Here is a 20,310-nt window from a genome sequence, read left to right as displayed (position 1 = left end):
GCTGTTGGGGCTTTATAATGTGACGATCAGTTCCACTATTCGTTGGTAAAAGAGCCGAAGTATTGGCGGTGGACTGAGATGACTAAGCGCCTTCCTTCTTGCCTTTCACTGCTAAATTAGGTACTGCTAGCGCAGATAGCCTTAGTGTAGCTTTGCGCGAAATTCCAAACAAACCTATACGTCAATAAGTGGGTGACAGAAGGAAGTGACCTTTCATGGTGTCACGGGGCACCGCAGGGAGAAGATCTCCCAGCTAGAGAAAATAAAAGACAGAAAAAAACGGACCGACTCAGAACCATCCTCTGACGTTATGTGCAAGCGCGTCAACTGCGACAGGGCCTCATGAGGAACTTAGGGCACATGAATAAGCTGACACCGCCCTTCACAGACGAACGGATGGCAAAGTTTGTAGGTTTTACAACTGTTATTTGTCAAGCTGACCTGTTGCTTAAGAAATATAATTGTTGCATTATTACTTGTAGACGACAATTTATAAATTCCCTTCGTTTTGTCCCCACAATGAAACAATGGTAAGTCTACGACCGTGCAACGCTAAAATTCGGGGTTTGATTCCCCGCTGTGAACATAGCAACTCGTCCAATGTGGCTTGGCTCTAAAACATACAGACAAGCCTTCATTGCGATGAGTATCCCTGTGGGACAGTGGGAGATTTACGGACTTGCAACGCTAAAATCCAGCGTTCGATTCTCCGCGGTGGACACAGCACCTAGCCCAATGCGGCTTTTTTCTAAAATAAACCCTTCGTTTTATTAAATCTCCTCACAATTTTTTAAATCGACATGTGCCCGTAATAAATAATCACGTGATTTAACAGAACGAAATGTACATTTGGAGATTGTAACATACGTTTCATAAATCGACACCGAGATTTAATAAATGAAGAGGCGACTTATTAAAACGAAGGTTAAATTGTAAGTTGTTTTATACATTTAATTAATTACTAAATATTTTAGTTAAACCACCAGTAAATTACAAACAAAAGTGACGTTTATGAGCTGACAAGTCGATGTATAATTGTCTTAAGTAACGGAAATGAAGACCTCTGTAGCTTAAATTATAAAGTTACCTTGGTGCCCATAATGTGAGGACTGTGAAAATTCAACTTTTGTTACAATCTGGAAATCTCCGCACTGTTTACCACACATAATAACTGTGAAACAATAACAACAAACATAAAATAAGAAACGTGAGAACCTGACATGACCAGGTAGTTATGGTGCTCGACTCATTATCTGAGGGTTCGAATCCCCGGCACACCAAACATGCTCGCCCTTTCAGCCGCAGGATCGTTATAATGTGACAGTCAATCCAACTATTCGTTGGTAAAAGAATAGTCCAAGAGTTGGCAGTGAGTGGTGATGACTAGCTGCCTACCCTCTAGACTTACACTGCTAAATTAGAGAAGGCTAGCGGGGATAGCCCTCGTGTAGCTTTGCGCGAAATTCAAAAACAAACAAGTCCTTCTAATCCGTTAGAATTGCCCAAGGGTTGGTGATGGGCGAGATTGACTAGTTTCCTATGATCAGTGTGTAATTCGAGATGGTTATACGAAAACAGCCTTTTAGAGGCTAGTGCAGACAGCCCTCGTGTAGCTTTGCGCACAATTCAAAACAAACCTGAGGACCCCTTTGCTTTTGGAAACAAGACATCCTTCTTCTAGGGTGATCCGAACTCGCTCGAGCTATTGGGTTGATTTCATTTTGTAAGTTAATTTTTGAAATTGTGTAACTACTTTAAGTGTCGAGTTTTTTTCTAGATATATCTATGACTTTTTTCAGAACTTCAAACCATTTTTTAGTAGAAAACAAGAAACTATGAATTGCAAATATTTTAAATGATACCTAAAGCTAGAGCCTTGCATGGCCAGGTGGTTAGGGGAAGCTCAACTCGCCTCAACGAACATGCTTGCCTTTTCGGACGTGTGAGCGTTATAATGTACGGTCAATCCCACTATTCGTTGGTAAAAGAGTATCCCAAGCGTTTACAGTGGGTGTTGATGAATAACAACTTTCCCTCTAGTCTTTCACTGTTAAATTAAGGATGTTTACCGCAGGTAGCCCTTGTGTAGCTTTGCGCGAAATTCAAATCAAAACAAAACTTAACTCACCGATGATACGTTCAGTGACGTAGGTAATATCCATGATACACAGAGGTAGCTTGTCTTCTCTCCTACATCGGAGAATGAGGTAAAGTAGGTTTTAATAAGTCGTCTAGGACTAAAACTATGCCTGCTTTGGTAAAACTTTATCAAATTAGTAGTCTAGGACTAAAACTATGCCTGCTTTGGTAAAACTTTATCAAATTTTGTTTAAAACTAGATGACACTTTTTATCATAACTAATATTTTAAATTTAGTATTTTAAGAATTTTTTGTGAAATTGTAAAAAATAAAAAACCGTGTTACATTATCCAGTAATTAAATATTCAGAGGTGGATTTAATCGAACATTAATATTAATATCGTAGTTTTAGGTGCAATGAATACAGGTTTACATGAAAACACTATTTATCACGTAGCCACTTTCTAGGTCCTGAAGGTTTTGTATCATGTTACTAACCTTGAGCTACTTGGAAAGTCGATGGCTCTCGTGGCATCAGGACTTTCCTGTAACTTGAATAAATAAAAACGTTCTTGTTGTATACATATACATATTTGAAACAAGATTCGTTACAAAGAACATCTCAAAATAATAAATACAGGCAAATGGGAAAAAAAAACCCTTACGTATCGAACAAAAAAGAGATAGCTAATAAAGCTTACTTTCTGTTCAACAGAAAAATAAATTTTCTGTAATAATTTTATAAATTAGCAAGTTTATCGCTAACCTACCGAGAGAGGGGGCTTCTTTAACACTTTTGCAGAATTTACATTTAGCCACCATGCAAACACAATATGTATCTCAGAACTGGTTCGGGTATTAATATTTTTACTGTTAGGCAGAGAACAACGTTTCGACCTTCCCAGGTCATCTTCAGGTATACGTGTATTTTACTCATATTCACTGGATGAAAAATGAGCTGTTTATAACAAAGGTGAAGAATCGTTAAGGCAATGCATCACATTTAAACATTTTTTAAGTTAAAAACATTCCATGAAGCTTTTTAAATAACGAAAACGACCAAATTCAATGAATACAAAATATGATCTAAGCCTAAACTATTTACTTAAGCGTTTTAAGTAGAGCAACATTCTGAAAATTCTTCATTACTTTGTTGTTGTTGTTACTGGATGCTCATTATTAATTTGTTTTATCTTACGTTTAATAATTAAACTCAGAGGATATTGTAATTATTATTATATCCACGAAAACGACCGATATCTGATCGACACAATTTTACCATGAGTGCATGTCCCAAATTGTTTATTTAAAAGTAAAAGAAGAAGGGACACATCACAAACTGTTTATTTAGTAGTACGAGTAAAACGAACATATTGTAAGCTGTTTATTTAAAAGTAAAAGAAGAAGGGACACACTACAAACTGTTTATTTAGTAGTACGAGTAAAACGAACATATTGTAAGCTGTTTATTTAAAAGTAAAGAAGAAGGAACACATCACAAACTGTTTATTTAGTACTACGAGTAAAACGAACATATTGATTTAAAAGTAAAAGAAGAAGGGACATATTGTAAGCTGTTTATTTAAAAGTAAAAGAAGAAGGGACACACTACAAACTGTTTATTTAGTAGTACGAGTAAAACGAACATATTGTAAGCTGTTTATTTAAAAGTAAAAGAAGAAGGGACACACTACAAACTGTTTATTTAGTAGTACACAGTAAAACGAACATATTGTAAGCTGTTTATTTAAAAGTAAAAGAAGAAGGAACACACTACAAACTTATTTAAAAGTAAAAGAAGGAACACACTACAAACTGTTTATTCAGTAGTACGAGTAAAACAAACATATTTTAAGCTGTTTATTTAAAAGTTAAAATAAAAGAAAGATACCGCAAAGCGTTTATTTAGAAATACAAATAGAAGGAAACACGACATAAACAAGCACTTATATGTTGATTAATTGATAACACAGGCCTGCAAATTTATACTTCATAAAAGTTATTTGGGTTTTAATAACAGGTTTTCCATAATTTAGCTACTCAGATTTCGAAAATAATATTAATTTTTTTTCTATCACATAAGATTTTTTTTTTTTGCAAATCAGGAAGAGGAAAACTCTTTATCATTTCTTAAATCAAATGTACATCAAATATACCACAAAAATATCAGCATATGTTTAGGTCATTTATATAACGTCTTGTTGCCATAGCAAGAAATAAATAATATTGAAAAAGAAAACCATAATGTCAAAGTGCATGTACAAACAAATATTATGCAGAAATGACACGTCATATGGTCTGTTAACTGTTTATATACCAGCGGTGTGTTTCTCGTGGGTTCTAGAAAGATCAATAGGACCCTCAAGGCACGATTGGTTTTGAAAATCTATAGCTAGTGGTTGTCAACATGTTAAACATAATAAAATGTGACCCGATTTAAATAACAATGTTTCACTTATGTAAAAGTGCATATGAAATTTAGTGAAAATATGTACGTGATGGAGAAAATTGGATATCACTTTTGCATTCAACGTACACAAATTACTCTAGAACATGTAAACATTTAAAGGCAGTAGAACTGTCGCAGGCCTGAATTAATTAGACTTAAGTGACCATATAAGCCACTTACCATGATAAAATATTTTCCTTTAAAGCAGAAATAAGAGAAAAATACATAAAACACAAAGAACAAAATGAGAACATTGACCAGAATTTGTTTATTTCAGAGGACATCAGACATAAGAAACAGCTCGGGACAATAATTACCCAATTTTTAAAAATAGTTTATAGAATAAAAACAAGAGATCAAGAAAATAACCAAGATAATTTCAATACCACAACAGATAAGACAAACACGGGCCAGTACAATGGGTAATCATACAGGAGACGGACAAAAGTATTAATGATACTGACCGATGCTGTTTGATTTATTCATTAGATAGTAACAACAGTTTGAGATACTGACCACTAGTTCTTGTTTGTTATTAAGCACGACCGGACTATTTGCTATCCGTGCTCTGCCCACCACGGATATCGAAACCCGGTTGCTGGTAGTATAAGTCCGCAGACATACCGCTGTGCCACTGATCACTAGATTCGTCATAGCACACCTGAAGAAACGCTAAAGACAGCCTTTTATCTTTTACTGGTCTTATCTCACTTAAGGCGCAGCTAAACCTTACAAGGTTATCTACGTTACAGTTCGATAGAAATAAAGGCACAGTTCAATCGAGTTGACTCCTGAGTTGGTTATTAAAAGGCACAACAGAAAGTTTAACACTTACCAGTTTTCGTGGAGGTGACTGATCCCGCCTGGTTGAGAGCCGAGTTTGCTGTTAGAAGACACAAATATACGAAAGCTTAGCATTGTATGGACAATTAATGGGAACTCGGTCTGATAAAAAGTAAATTTTCTATGTCGCTACTGTAGAGAAAGTGAACGTAGTAGAGAATACATTTAATATTACACAATTTATTGAATATTTGGAATTAAGCACAAAGTTACACAATGGACTATCGGTGCTCTGCCCACAATAGGTATCGAAACCCAGTTTTTAGTGGTGTGAATCCGCAGGCATACCGGTGTACCACTGGAGAAGGGGGCAATATTACATAAAATTATAATACTTTCGTAGAATAAATTTCCAGTTCAGTTTGTATAGACATTTAAAAGGGGTTGAACTAAGTATGAAAAAAAGAGAATATGTTTCTTAAAGGAGATATTAAATACGATTTAACTTTTTGTATATAATAAAATAGAAAGTCAAAATAATACCAAAATGGAATGAAATTAAAATTATATACCTCCTTTTAGGTACAATAATTTTATTATTCTATACGAATCTCTATTTCATCTTATGAAAAAAAACTAAAAATATTAAAACATATATTTAATATTTCCTTTAAGACGTATATTATCTACTTTGTAGATGTTTAGTGTATGGATTTATAAACCTTGTCATTTGTTTTTAGTTAAACATAAAACTACACAAAGGGCCATCTGTGCTCTGCTAACCACGGGTATCGAAATCTGGTTTTTAGCGGTGTGAGTCCGCAGACTACATAACGCTATGGTGGGTGATATTATCAGGTCACCCAATAAATAATGTTGTTTTTTGGGACATGATAAGTTTAACTGCATATTTCTTGGCTAAATAAAGTTATTCTTAAAGTCATGTAAATTATTTGAGATGACTTGATAGCATTAAGTGTAAGCCTCTTTGTTTCTTTACTCATTTTTGTTTTATTTATTTTGGAAGCCCCAGTTATTATGGATGTGTCAGAGGAGCACATAGGGCAGGTAATACTTTACGAATTCAGAAAAGAGAAAAGATTATGCTGTTACTATTGAAGAATTAGCCTCAAAACTTCAATTCATCTCCTTCCACTGTCCATCAACATTTGCAACAATTTGGTAGAGTTTCAAAGTTAGAAAAATGGGTACCACGTGAGTTGTCAGCTGATAATCTGAAGGAACGAGTAGACATCTGCACATCTCTTTACTCTGGTGAAATTCAAGCCTCATTTTTGAATCTCAAAGTGACTGGAGATTAAAAATACGTACTCTATCAAAATGTTAAGCGCCGCCGACACTGGGTTAGTTCAGGAGAACCTGCACCCTAGGAAGGTTTTGCTCAGTATTTGGTGGGATAAAGGTGGTGCAATACATTTTGAGTTGATACAACCAAACCATAAAGTCACTGCTGAGAGATACTGTCAGTAAGTGGATCGACTGAACACCGCATTAAAAAAAAAAGAAAGAAAAAAAGAGACTTGCTTTGGTGAATGTGAAAGTAATTGTTTTCCACCATAACAATGCACGTCGTAACACCGTTAGGATCACTTTCAGAAAAGTTGAAGAGCTTGGCTGGGAGAAACTCCCCCATCCCTCTTGCTCTCCTGATCTTACTCCTTCATATTACCATCTTTTCAGAAGCTGGCCGCATCATCTGAATGAAAAACAGTTTACTTCTATGGATGAGTTAAAAAATAGCCTTCGTACCTTTCTTGTGTCAAAAACCACCTGTTTTTTAATAGCATGGTATTGAAAATGTTTTGCGACGTTGGCAGACTGTTATAAAATACATAATTGATAAAAGTTATTATCTATTTTTTTTCTCCTTTTAAATCTCAGTGTTACAAACGACATTACTTATAGGATGACCTGATACATAAAATCGTAATTCTTTCGTAGAATAAATTTCCAATTCAGTTTGTAAAGACATTTAAAATGGCTTGAACTAAGCATAAAAAAGATGGGACACAGTGGGACAATAATAAGTCTTCTATTTAACAACACTAAAATAACAGGTTCGATTCTCTTGGTGGGCAGCTTTGCTGAGAAAACATATAACGAGAGAACGTTCAACCACCAAAACATCAGAGCTTACGCATTTCGTAATCCTAAATAAACGTGAACTATGATATCCGGTACTTGTAGAGGTTTGTCTTTCTTGAGAAACTTTACAATATCTGAAATATACTTGTAAATACAATCCTAATTTTGCACACTGGATTTTTTCTTTCCCGCGCTGGGTTTGAGAATAAGAGACCTGTGACGCGATTACCCTGAGTTATTTGATTCACTTCTTTATATATATGCACGTTTTTGTTGTAGGTTTTAAAAATACAGAAGACAGTTATAAGATAATACAATAATAAAAGTACCCAAGGACAGAGAACGTTTTATAATTTACTAAGGGCTTTTAAAGATGTTGCGAGGCTCCGCATGGCCAGGTGGTTAAGGCATCTCGACTCGTAATCCAAGGGCTGTGGGTTCGAATCATTGTCACACCAAACATGTTCGCCATTTCAGCCGTGGGAGTGTTATAACGTAACCGTCAATCCTACTATTTGTTGGTAAAAGTGTAGCCCAAGAGTTGGCGGTGGGTGGTGATGACTAGCTGCCTTCCCTCTAGTCTTACACTGCTAAATTAGGGACAGCTAGTGTAGGTAGCCCTCGTATAGCTTTATGCAAAATTCAAAAACAAACCAAACCACGTTCATGAAGATTTTAAAATTTAACACTACATATTCTCGCTATGCTACTGGGTGTCACCAATTGACAAAAACTTTCAAAATACGTTCTAAGTTTTCAGTTTATAACCTGCGTAAGTACGTTTTCTTTTAACGTTTCTCTTCTTCAAATAATTATAGCAACAGAAAAAAAAGTGTATTGTTACATTTTATTAGTATAAATGTCATAACCTATCAAAGTCATTAAATTTCCCAAGATAGGTAAAAAATAAAAATGAAAAAACAGATACATAAAGTATACCTGTGCTTAGATGTCCATAATTTCGATTTTTTTGTTATTGTATTTTTGGCAGGTGTTTAGTTTTAAAAGAAAATAAATTTTCTTTAACTTCGCTCGTAAAGATTATTATATTTAACCAAAGTGGGTTATTTGAACTGGACGAATAAGGAAGAAGACAGCTGGTCGAAGGGGCTATTTTCAACGCAAGAAAATATGGATGTGAAACAATACGTTGGTGGTGCTGTTAATTTTTCTGTAAGTTCTATCGTTCAAATTACCGTCATTTCTGAGTAAAAAAAGAAGAAAAACTTGTACCTCTAGTGACGCCAGCGCTCTCTACACGAGCCAGGAAAGCTGATAAACCATCTTTCGGATCCAAAGTACAGAGTAAACCGTAACATAGTAATCCTTCACTTTGACCATTTTCTGATGTCAGTCGTCAAACTGTGACATTTATACTTTAATAATTAAGATGTACTTGAAATGTATTCCGTTTTCTTTATTTGACTTACATGTATAAATTGGTAGTGAAAGAAGAGTTTGTTGGGGTAGTAACTAAAATTAATATATAAAATTATATATATCGTTTGTTTTCCAGCATTTTTGTTAACTTAAGAAACCTACTGGAAATTCCTACAGATGACACCCCTTTGACAAAGAATGTTTGTTTGTTTCAAAAGTTTGTTTTGAATTTCGCGCAAAGCTACACGAGGGCTATCTGCGCTAGCTGTCCCTAATTTAGCAGTGTAAGACAAGAGAGAAGGCAGCTAGTCATCACCACCCACTGCCAACTCTTGGGCTACTCTTTTATCAATGAATAGTGGGATTGACCATCACATTATAACGCCCTCACGGCTGAAAAGGCGAGCATGTTTGGTGTGACGGGGATCTGAACCCGCGACGCTCGGATTGCGAGTCTAGTGCCTTGTTAGTTCCAATGATGATCCTGACTTTTGTATTTCGGAGTATTTAATTTAAAAAAAATCGCACAAAACTATACTAGGGCCCGTACCCGTCCGTAAATTTTAACTGAGAGAACTAGGTGATAGGCAGCTAGCCAATAATAGTTTTCAACGCCAACTTTTGTCACGCTCTTATCTGACTGAACAGTGAGTTTTGATTATAAATCTTTTGGCGCATCCACGTCTTAAAACGCGAAGCCCATTTTCGCGTCAAATTAGGATACAAATTCACAGTTTGGGCAAGCTAACCATGAGACCACCCACACCCAGACGTGGAGTGTTTATTTCCACATTAGTATTATATTCGAATAGGACTCCAAGGGATGACGTGTGACAAACATTACTAGCTTTAGTTTTTAATTTTCTACCAATCCCTTAATGTCACGATTTTCGCCATCTAGATCACACACGCATACGTGTGTATATGTTTCATTAATGTGAAGAACGTACACTTAACATGGCGCCGACTGTGTTAGTATATATCATATATTTCGAAAATGCCAAAACTGAAGGTTTAATTTTTCTCATTATAAATGAAAGAAATCAGAATCCAAATTAAAGCTGGTGTCATTCTTCTAACTGATAAACTAATATTAATTTCTTCTTCTAAAATTTAGTTCCTTCTGACGAACTGCTTCAAGAGACGGATAATACACGGTAGTTCCCATTAGTTTATATCAAGGAGTGAAAAAATAATATATATATTTAAAGGTTAAAGAGTTAATTAATAAAATAATTTGATTTATTGAAGGTTAAAGAGTATATTAATATAATATGCTGTACTAAATTTTAGAAATTTGAATAATACACAGTTGTTTAGTGAACTAACGGTTCGAGAATTGAATCACACATCAATGTCCAGTTGTAGGGGGTCGGAGTTGGTTAATAAACACTAAAGTTATATATCGAAGTTAAAAAACTAAATTTGTAGAATTCTTTGTTGAAGATTGAGAATGTGGACAATTTACCGAAGAATAGAGAATTTCGGAACTTAGGAAAGACTTTCTTATCTGATTTATCTTTGTTTTTAGCAAACCAGAACTGGCGCGGTTCCTCCACTAGATGTCACTGTGCGGTGCGGGAAATCAAATTTTAAAGAAAAACATGGTCAAAAACAGTGCGATATGTTTCAGATTAGCATGGTCACTGTGTTTAAACTACAGACTTTTTGAATTACTTGCAATGAACCGTATATAAACCAACAAAATTCCATAGACACTCCACATCTTTACTGCAGAGTAACACCTGTCTTTTAATGACGTCGAATTCCACTTTGCTTGAGTATTTGAAATAAAGGGCCTGGCATGGCCAGGTGGTTAAGGGTCGCGAGTTCAAATCCCCGTCACACCAAACATACTCGCACTTTTAGCCGTGGAAGTGTTATAATGTTACGATCAATCCCACGATTCGTTGGTAAAAGAGTAGCCAAAGAGTTGGCGGTGGGTGGTAATGACTAGTTGCCTTCCCTATAGTTTTACACTGCTAAATTAGGGACGGCTAGCGCAGGTAACCCTCGTGTAGCTTTGCATGAAATTCAAAATAAAACATAATTTTAAATAACATTTGATTTATCCCCGTAATTAGTTAATAAAAATTCGATTAATATTTTCACAGGCAATATTGTTTTACACACTAAAACCAAACAGTAGACTACAGTAGATATTTGGATTCGCTTATGTGTTTAGGCTTTGTGTTTTTCCGAATGTTTCCAGTCGCATTCAAAGTTTTCTAATTTAATCTTATGTACTTATTCCAACACTTGTTCATCGTAGTCTCTTTCTATAATACCTTTAGCTAACACTCCTTGAGGATATTTTACGTTGAACATCATGAAACCACGAAAATTTGTTCTCAGAAGTAATAACAAGTACGTGGTTAACAGATTAATTCAGATTATAATGCAACTCTGTAGAAGCAGATAAGTTTCAGATTATTTACGAAGTTTAAAGCAAACTTGTATCTCCTAAGGTAGCCGTGAGAAACGCTGTAATGGCAACATGCTTACAGGCCAAGTAAATGTCAAAGGTGACAGACAGCTTGCGAACACAGAGAGGCTGCGCCAATCGAAATCTCTGGGAACGAGACTGCCTAGATAGGAGAACGTTGACCAATTACTTGAGTAGTAATAACATATTGAAACACTTTTCTCAGATGGTGATATTGACTTGAAATGTTCTAGTCTATTTTTAGACCATATTTGTCTTGTGTTGTTTTAATAACTGACTTTTCTTGGCATACAAATGTCACTATATTTCAAAGCGGAATAATATCAGTTATTATTGATGTATTTCTAATGCAAGTTTGTTTTGTCCTATTCTTCGAACAGGAACTATCTTACATGTTCAAATTTTCTTCTGTTATACGAATGTAGTTAAACCAACGAGAATATTGTTGCCTGGGTGAAATGTTCAAGGATTTCAAGATAATTAAAGGACAGTCAAATAATTTGTATTTATACCAAAGTTACCAAAGGCATTCGTCATCTTATCTTTGGAACTGTATTGACAGGACTGTAGATAACCACATAGTTGCACAACTTAAAATGGAAATGTATGTTCTGTAACTTCGCACATATTCAAACTCGGGTCTTTGGAGCTGACTCCAAAATTCAGAGCTGCACCCCAGACAACACGAATGAATAAACAGCCTGTTTGTTTTTTTTAATTTTGCGCAAAGCTACACGAGGGCTATCTGCACTATTCGTCCCAAATTTAGCAGTGTAAGACTAGAGGGAAAGCAGCTAGTCATCACCAACAACTGCCAACTCTTGGATCACTCTTTTACTAACGAATAGTGGGATTGACCGTCACATTTAACGCCCCCACGGCATGTTTGGTGTGAGATGGATTCGAACCTGCGACCCTCAGATTACGAGTCAAGCGCTCTAACCACCTGGCCATGCCGGGTCCGAATGAAGAATACGAATTGTGTTCCTTTCCCCCTTATATGATTTAAACCTCTGTTTTTAGACTCAGTTGCATCTTTATATTTTATTACATAAAGCGATGGAAGGGTGATTATTGTAGCCTAGAGGCTCTTAGGATACACATTAGAGTGTTATGATTGAATTCAAGGAAGGTGGTGATTTTATAATGTATATTTTGACCAAAGTTATGGACAAACGGAGGTAATAGAGTTCTATTGAATAAAAAAAACGAAATCCGTAAAAGGTAAGTACAAATTAATTGCTATTGAAAGATGTACGATAAACATTCTGCTCAGTGAATTAATTTGTTTTTGAAGAATCACCAGTAACACCATTGAATTTGGTCACCTAGCGGTAAAAATAATGATGAGTACTTTTAAATCTTGTTACCTAGCGGAAAAATAGAAAAAAAAAAAAGATTTAACCTGATTTCTTTTTTTGTTAAATTTACATTTCAGAATTTTAGTATTCCAAATGCAGTAATTTCCAGCAGATCAGATTTAACGGAACTGTAAACTTTGTTTTATAGATTTGGAGTGAATATCTTGCGGTTGTTATTACTTTACGCTGTGCTTTTAATATTCTGACAACAACGCTGTAATGATAATATTATTTCATTTTTGGTAGTGCAGTCGTTTTACTACGAGTTCAAGCAGTAAACAGAAAAATAGAAGTCCCTGAATTCCTTTTCCAATATCCTGAATTTTATTTCGCGTGTTATAAATGCGCTACGTGACCATCGTCAAGTTTTTCGATATAATCGCACACAGAATATTTTAAGCCCCCACACTAGCGGTTCAACGTTACGATGCGGACTCACACCGCTGAAAACGGGTTTCGATATTCGTGGTGGGCAAAGCACAGATAGCCCACTGTGAAGCTTTTTGCTTAATTTCAAACAAATAAAATATTTTATAAAATAATTGGTGTTTTTTTTTTGGCGCAAAGCTTCATGATAGGATATTTGTGCCATATCTATTAAGGGAAATCGAACCACGAACTTTAGCTATGCAAGACTTAAAACGTACCACCTGAAGAATATTTTTAAAAAAGTTGTTTTTTGGTGCAAAGCTAAATAATTGGATATTTGCACTATGCCCATTACGGGAAATCAAACCTCGAATTTTTGCGTTGGAAGACTTAAAACGTACCGTTTGCCCACTGGAAAATATTGAAACAAAATCAGAGGAAATGTAGGGCAAAACTGAAGTTTCGCTCATGTGAATGCCAGGAAATTATATAATATCATCAACAGTTTTTTTTTGTAGTTATTAAATTTGCAAGAGTATGTACCTCATTATATATTATTTCACTAGAACTCGACCTCCATTAAATGCTTATTCTGATAGGTCAATCGCGGAATACAGGTAATTACATTCACATTTTGCGAACAACCACACCAGGTCCAATTAATTCACCGAAGATAAAATATTTTTTTACCTGTAATAATTTTTCGGTCCTCTAGCGGCGCAAGCGATAAGTTTGGGGAGTTAAACACGAAAATAATCGTGGGTGGCTGGATCGATAACCGTGTTGGGCACAGTGTAGATAATTTATTATGTTGCCTTCCGCTTAAACACAAACAAATACTTTTCTCTGCCTGTCATCAATACGTGCAAGACCACACAAGCTAAACTGTACTCCGCTGAACGATACATAAACTAATTTTTTTTCCGCTATCTATCTTGGGAAATAGGTGTTCTCACAGTAACGGGAAATAGCGCACAGACAGACAGCTAATATGTATATCAGCGCTCGCTCTGACGGTTAGACTACAATAACTGATAAAATTAAGTTTTTATTTTTGTTCAGCGAAACGTGATAAGAATATATTTCTTAGTAGCAAATTTTTAAAAAAATAATAATGTTATCAAACGAATTCCTTTCAATGTCTTACAGAACCATATTACAGACATTTTTTCGTATTTAAAATAATATGCATGTTGAAATAACAACTCTTGTTGAACTTTCACAAGTTCGGTTGTAGACTTATGCTGGAACATTGAGTGGCGAATGAATGGATTAGGTCTTACGTCATCTTTCCTTCGTTGAAATTAAAATTTTAGGAAGGAAGAGAAATTCCTTATTAAACCGAATAAATTCGTTCTAAATGTGTCATTTGACAAGAGATAACTAAAGAAACTAACGAACAACTCATTGAAGTTATTTATATAAACCAATAACGTCAGTGATAATTGGAAACTATAGTTCACTGAGGTATTGATTATAAAATAATTTTGATTGCTATTTATAGATTGCAAACCTACACAGCAATCTGTGTAAAAACAAAACAAAGAAACAACTTGTATCTCAGAACAGCTGGTATGGGTATTAACACTTTTTTGGATAAACAGAGAACAACGTTTCGATCTTCCTAGGTTATCTTCCGGTTGACAAAACATTTTTATTTCAAATGGGGTTCTCGTCATCAAGAAAGAAATAACTTACATAGCACAAAATACAGAAACACTGTTCTCCCTCTTACTTCACTGGACTCATTTAATATCTTTAGATTTAATTTTCCTTCGCACCTCCTAGTGGCACATCGGTAACGTTAAAAGCGTGTTTTGATATCCGTGGTGGGCAGAGCACAGATAGCTCATTGCATAGCTCTGTTCTTAACTTCAAAACAAACGAATCTATCTCATGGCTAAGCCAATGTTTTTCTCATACATTAAAAAAACAAAACAACCTTCACAACGCGTGCGAGTCCTAAATTGAGTAACGTGGATGTCATAGATGTTTTAATTTTTTTGACAAAGATAAATTCTGGTTCTTTAGAAACTTTTTTTTTAATTTCGCGCAAAGCTACTCGAGGGCTGTCTGCGCTGGCCGTCTCTAATTTAGCAGTGTAAGACTAGAGGGAAGGCAGCTAGTCATCACCACCAACTCTTGGGCTACTCTTTTACCAACGAATAGTGGGATTGAGTGCCAAGTTTTATGCTCCCACGGCTGAAAGGGTGAGCATGTTTGATGTGACGGGGATTCGAGCACGTGACACTCAGGTTACAAGTCGAGCGCCTTAACCAACTGGCTATGCCAGGCCTAGTAATTTTGACCTCAAAATTTTTTGTGGTTCTGGTCATTCCGTAACCTTAACGTTTCTTTACCTATCTCTTGTAATCAAAAAAACTTGATACAAGTACTTGTACATCGAACATACAAGTTTACCAGTGAAAGTTTTTTTTTTTCATAAGGAGACAGCAAATATTCCTAACAATAATAAAAAAGAAATTTTCAACAAAAATATCCGTGATTATTTGTATAAGAATATCGTTTACGCGAACAGTAGCGGAATCAAAACTTGATGCTGTTTTATTACATACCGGAAAGCATTTGTTTGTTTGTGATTAAACACAAATCCACGCGATAGGTTATTTCTGGGTTCGGATCCACGTCGCACCAAACATGCTCGTCCTTTCAGTCGTGGGGGCGTTATAATGTAACGGTCAATCCTACTATTCGTTGGTAAAAGAGTTTGCAGCGGGTAGTGATGACTAGCTGCCTTCTCTCTAGTCTCACACTGCTAAATTAGGGACGGCTAGCGCAGAGAGCCCTCGTGTAGCTTTTCACGAAATTTAAAACAAACCAAACAAACAGGGTACCTACTTTGCCCACCACGCGTTGTAAGTCCGCAGATGTGCCGCTGTGTCCCTTAGGGTAGGCTAGAGGTTAGAAGTCAATTAAGAAAAAATAATTTATATTTATCTGTAAGTAGAATTTAAGTCAATGTGTAGGATATATGTATATATCAGAGGTATAAAGGTCAACTATCTATTTATAAAGCATCGAGTGGAGTATATCAGTATAGATGCCTTAAATATAATTCAGTTTATGTAGGTTCTACACTGAGGCATTAAAAAAAAAAGAGTATAGGTTTTTAAGAGTCATCTCCAGGTATTAAGAAACATACTCTGTGGACTTGTAATATACGTATAAGTAGAAATAAGATGGAATTCTCAATGGCCGTGGCACTTAAACTTATTTTACGCAGGGTTAGAACTTAATCTTAAAGACCTTTCCTTTTCATTAGCTCTATTTTTGTACGCCAGCAATGCTAAGCGTGGGACGCGCGTAAACCCAATTCGATTTTATTACTCATCTCATTCAAATAATTGAAATTATTTTATGAGACATTTGTCCTGGTCAAATACATCAAACAAAAGGGTTTGACCTCCTGAGTTTGAAACTGTAACTAGATCTCGAATTAGTCAAGAGCTCCTCACGGAGTTATGAGTTAAAAGTCTGTATTGAAAAACTCAAACCCATTCTATAAGTCGCTTTTCTGCGGCTGAAAAGTCTAAAATCTTGGCTATGGCTGATAATGAATAGAAGTTTAGAGTAAGAGAAAGTATGTTAAATTATAGACTTAAATCTAAAGTGAATGAATAGAATATTAGGGTTTTATATGATTTTCTTTAATACACGTACTTTACTAGCCTACTTGCGTAATTATAGTACTCAAATTGGTGTCGTTATACTTTAATGACGAACATATCAGATACAAAACATAATATATTGGCGTTATTTCAATATTAATTCTTGCACCGTGTTTATTCGTACTTTCCACTTTACCACAAGTACTTATAATATAGCTGCTACAAAAACTGAAATGTGTAATATATAAATTGAAATAAAACGTACATAGCGAAGTGAGAAGAAACGCCGTAAAAACTGAGATCGTTGAAAATGAAATATTGAAACGATAAAAAAGCGTTTACTTGTCACTTGTATATTCCCTGTTGCACTCGAGACCAACAATATGGCTACCGCTTGAAGTCAAACGTCAATACAGCGACACAGCCAATGCGCAAATCAGTTCAGAACAGCAATCAGTGTCACAAGGAAAATATTGCCTCTTACTCTTCTTAGTCTTCTGTTAACTGAAAGATGACAAAGTGAGGCACAGCCGCGTAGTGTATTAGTTAAATTGGTAATTAAATTAATGGTTCACAGATTAAAGTTACTATTTATTTTGTAGGTGCTACGTTAATGTTAGGTGAAGAAATCGCACATTATTTAGTTACCAAATACATTTAAGTGCTTACTATATTGATGTATAATGCCATATTTCTATTGAATATCCTGACGGGTAATATTGAAAAGACAGAATACACTGAGTTGAAACATTATAACTCATATGTAGCCTTCTCAGCGACGAGTATAATAAATATGTACAATAATATTTAATTTCAAAACACACATTTAAATCCAAAATCGAACGTCAAGGCTAAAGTTTTTACTAAACTGAAAGGAAATCACTGATTTAAAAATTCATCGGTATCTATCAGTGAGTGGCGACACCAATCCACAAAAATTGACCATAGTTACTATACTGTACAGGAGAGGTGTCAACACAATATGCTGCTAAATGATATATTTGGGATGTGACGCACATATAACGTGAGTACGAAAGGATATTGAAGTGTAACCTTACTGACGTCGAAAGTGTCCAACAGGACGTGGTACCGTGTGACTAACTGATAAAAGCGAACTACGTTATTTGATGATCTCAAATATTACATCCGCTTTAGCATAAAATATGGTACTGTTAACGTACAAGAGATGTGCATCAACATATTACTGAATTATATGGAATATTTGTTAACTTGTAACAATAAAATATGGATCTTGGAATACAAAAGTTATCAGTTTTTGTGAACAGTACAATATATATCTTCGAATGGATATTTTATAGAGCTTGAAAAATACAGTATGGATCTTGGAATGGAGGATATATCAAATTGTAACAGTACAGCATAGATCTTAGAATATGCTTCCACCAAACAATCAAAATGTAGGACCGTTGCACACACTTGATGATTTTCATACGTTTTAGAATGGAGATTACCTAGCTTCATGAGATGTTATTTGGATTGTGGCCGAAAATATCGATAATACGTAATGAAAAATGAATATTTTCTGACCACCATCAGAATTTATTCTTTAATGACGCTATATAACCTTAGTTGGGTCGGAATATTAAATTGGTTACATTATGTGCTAAATTTGTTTGTTTGTTGATTAAGCCAAAAGATGCACGATAGTTATGTGCACTCTTTTAACCCCAGGAACAGAACTTCGAACTTTAGCGTTATAAGCTTACTGATGTGCTTGTTTGTTTCTGAATTTCGCGCAAAGATACTCGAGGGCTATCTGCGCTAGTGGTCCCTAATTTAGCAGTGTAAGACTAGAGGGAAGGTAGCTAGTTATTATCACCCACCGCCAACTCTTGGGCTACTCTTTTACCAACGAATAGTTGGATTGATCGATCCATTATAACGCCCCCACGACTGAAAAGGCGAGCGTGATTGGTGCGACCGGGATTCGAACCCGCGACCCTCGGATTATGAGTCGAACGCCTTAACACACTTGGCCATGCCGGGCCCTACTAATGTGTTACTGAGACACATTTATAAGGGTAATTCTTACTTCTGACCTTAAGTGAGTGGTTTGCTTTGACCAGAGGTTATTGATAAATAATTAAGAACATGTTTTATTGAGCATTATATATGTGACTGGTTTATAGTATTCCTTCTAAACATGTACTCCCCCTCAGTAGCACAGTGATATGTCCGCGGACTTATACCGCTAAGAGCCGGGTTTTGACACCCGTGGTAGGCAGAGCACAGATAGCCCTTTGTGTTTTGTTCTTCTTTACTTTTAAATTTGTACTTTCAGATATTATTTTTATTTCACTATAATCATACGTCACCGACTCTGCGCAGCCCTCTTGGAAAGCGCCCTACGAACCGAGGCCCCCAGTCTTGTCAGATGACAGACATTTCGGTAATGGGAAAAAACGATATAACTTCGAATCTGTTCCGTAATCGACCAAATGTAATTGGTTTTAACCCAATCTAAATACTTAACAGAAAAAAAACAACAACGCACTTTTGTTATACTAAGGACATAATGGAAACATATATGTTCAAGACCAGTCAACTTCTTGAGAATACAGACTAGCGTCTGCTCTTTTTAATTAGGGTACAGTGAAGCACGTGGTTTGTATTTTACTGTCACTTTCACTAAAGAAAAACGACACGTGTACACAGACTAGCTGGTTCCCTTGCACGCCTCCAGTATGTATTTTGTCATTTCATTCGAGACCTGTCATACATCAAAAACTCGGTCATGCATTCTTTGTCTGCTTCTTGCTTTTCCGTGCATTAGAAAGAGCATGAAAATGTCATTTTCTTAAATAACGATTGACTGCCCTTTTTGTTTTCACCATTTTTTTTCTATTATTATCTAACATTTACTTACAGTTTTATGAATACCAATTATAATCAATCCAAGAACTTTTTAGCTGGGTTGATCTTATTAGTTGTTTAAAACTTGATTTAATTTAAAAATTACAATAATTTATTTATTTACCTTAAGCGAGTTTCTACATTTTTGGGGTTAACCCCAAATGTTACTTACAAGTACTTTTAATTTGATTATAATTGTTTTATTTTTCTTATCATTAAAGGTAAAGTATTAAATACATTTATTGTTAAGTAATAAAAATATTTATGAATGATTTAATTTCCGACTGTTTGAAGCTTATATTTTAATCCATGTATTTTATTAGGGTAAACATAATATTTTATTTCTAAGTTATAACATTTTAACTTACGAGTAATAATATTCTGTATATCAATAAATACATCACAGGAACTACTGTAGATATGAAATATAATGCATTCGTCAAATTCATTTTACAATAGATAAGGTGTATAGACTAGAGAATTACCGAGAGGGCTACAGAGGAAGCTGTTATAACCCTAGGCTAATCACCTGGGATACCACTGTAGAGCAGTATTAGAATATCCTTAGATGGTAATGTTGGACTCTAACAGTTGGAACAAGAGGAATCTATATAACGCTAAGCAGAGACCAGCAGTCAGAGCAAGAAAACTACAGAATGCTGAAAATAGCCTATTCTTTACTGTGATAAACGAAAGATTTGGATATTCAGATGTACTGAAACTTTAAACTAAGGATTTGGAAACATAAGCCTAGGTCCAAGGGCGTTCTCAGGGAGGGGGGTGGAGATTTCGAGATTTTTCCTATATCCATAAAAGTTTAAAATATTTGCTAC

The 20,310-nt window shown here is 35.3% G+C and overlaps 1 protein-coding gene across 10 annotated transcripts in view; it reads right to left on the bottom strand.

Moving 5' to 3' along the window:
• LOC143247287 (tensin-3-like) overlaps positions 1-20,310 on the bottom strand; it is a 101,355-nt gene that overhangs the window by 55,291 nt on the left and 25,754 nt on the right. For 6 of the 10 annotated variants that reach the window (XM_076495059.1, XM_076495057.1, XM_076495063.1 and 3 more), the window contains exons 2-4: positions 5,365-5,412; positions 2,579-2,631; positions 2,129-2,190 (exon numbers count right to left, since the gene is read on the bottom strand). In XM_076495059.1, coding sequence (XP_076351174.1) covers positions 2,129-2,190; positions 2,579-2,631; positions 5,365-5,412 — 163 coding nt within the window. The remainder of the gene's footprint in view (positions 1-2,128; positions 2,191-2,578; positions 2,632-5,364; positions 5,413-20,310) is intronic. The other 4 variants (XM_076495060.1, XM_076495058.1, XM_076495061.1 and 1 more) reach the window with 3 other exon arrangements.

Source organism: Tachypleus tridentatus, chromosome 3, assembly GCF_004210375.1.
Source record: "Tachypleus tridentatus isolate NWPU-2018 chromosome 3, ASM421037v1, whole genome shotgun sequence".
NCBI classification, from domain to species: Eukaryota; Metazoa; Arthropoda; class Merostomata; order Xiphosura; family Limulidae; genus Tachypleus; species Tachypleus tridentatus.
The sequence above is the reverse complement of the archived record's forward strand: the minus strand, read 5'-3'. Positions and strand labels throughout refer to the sequence as shown.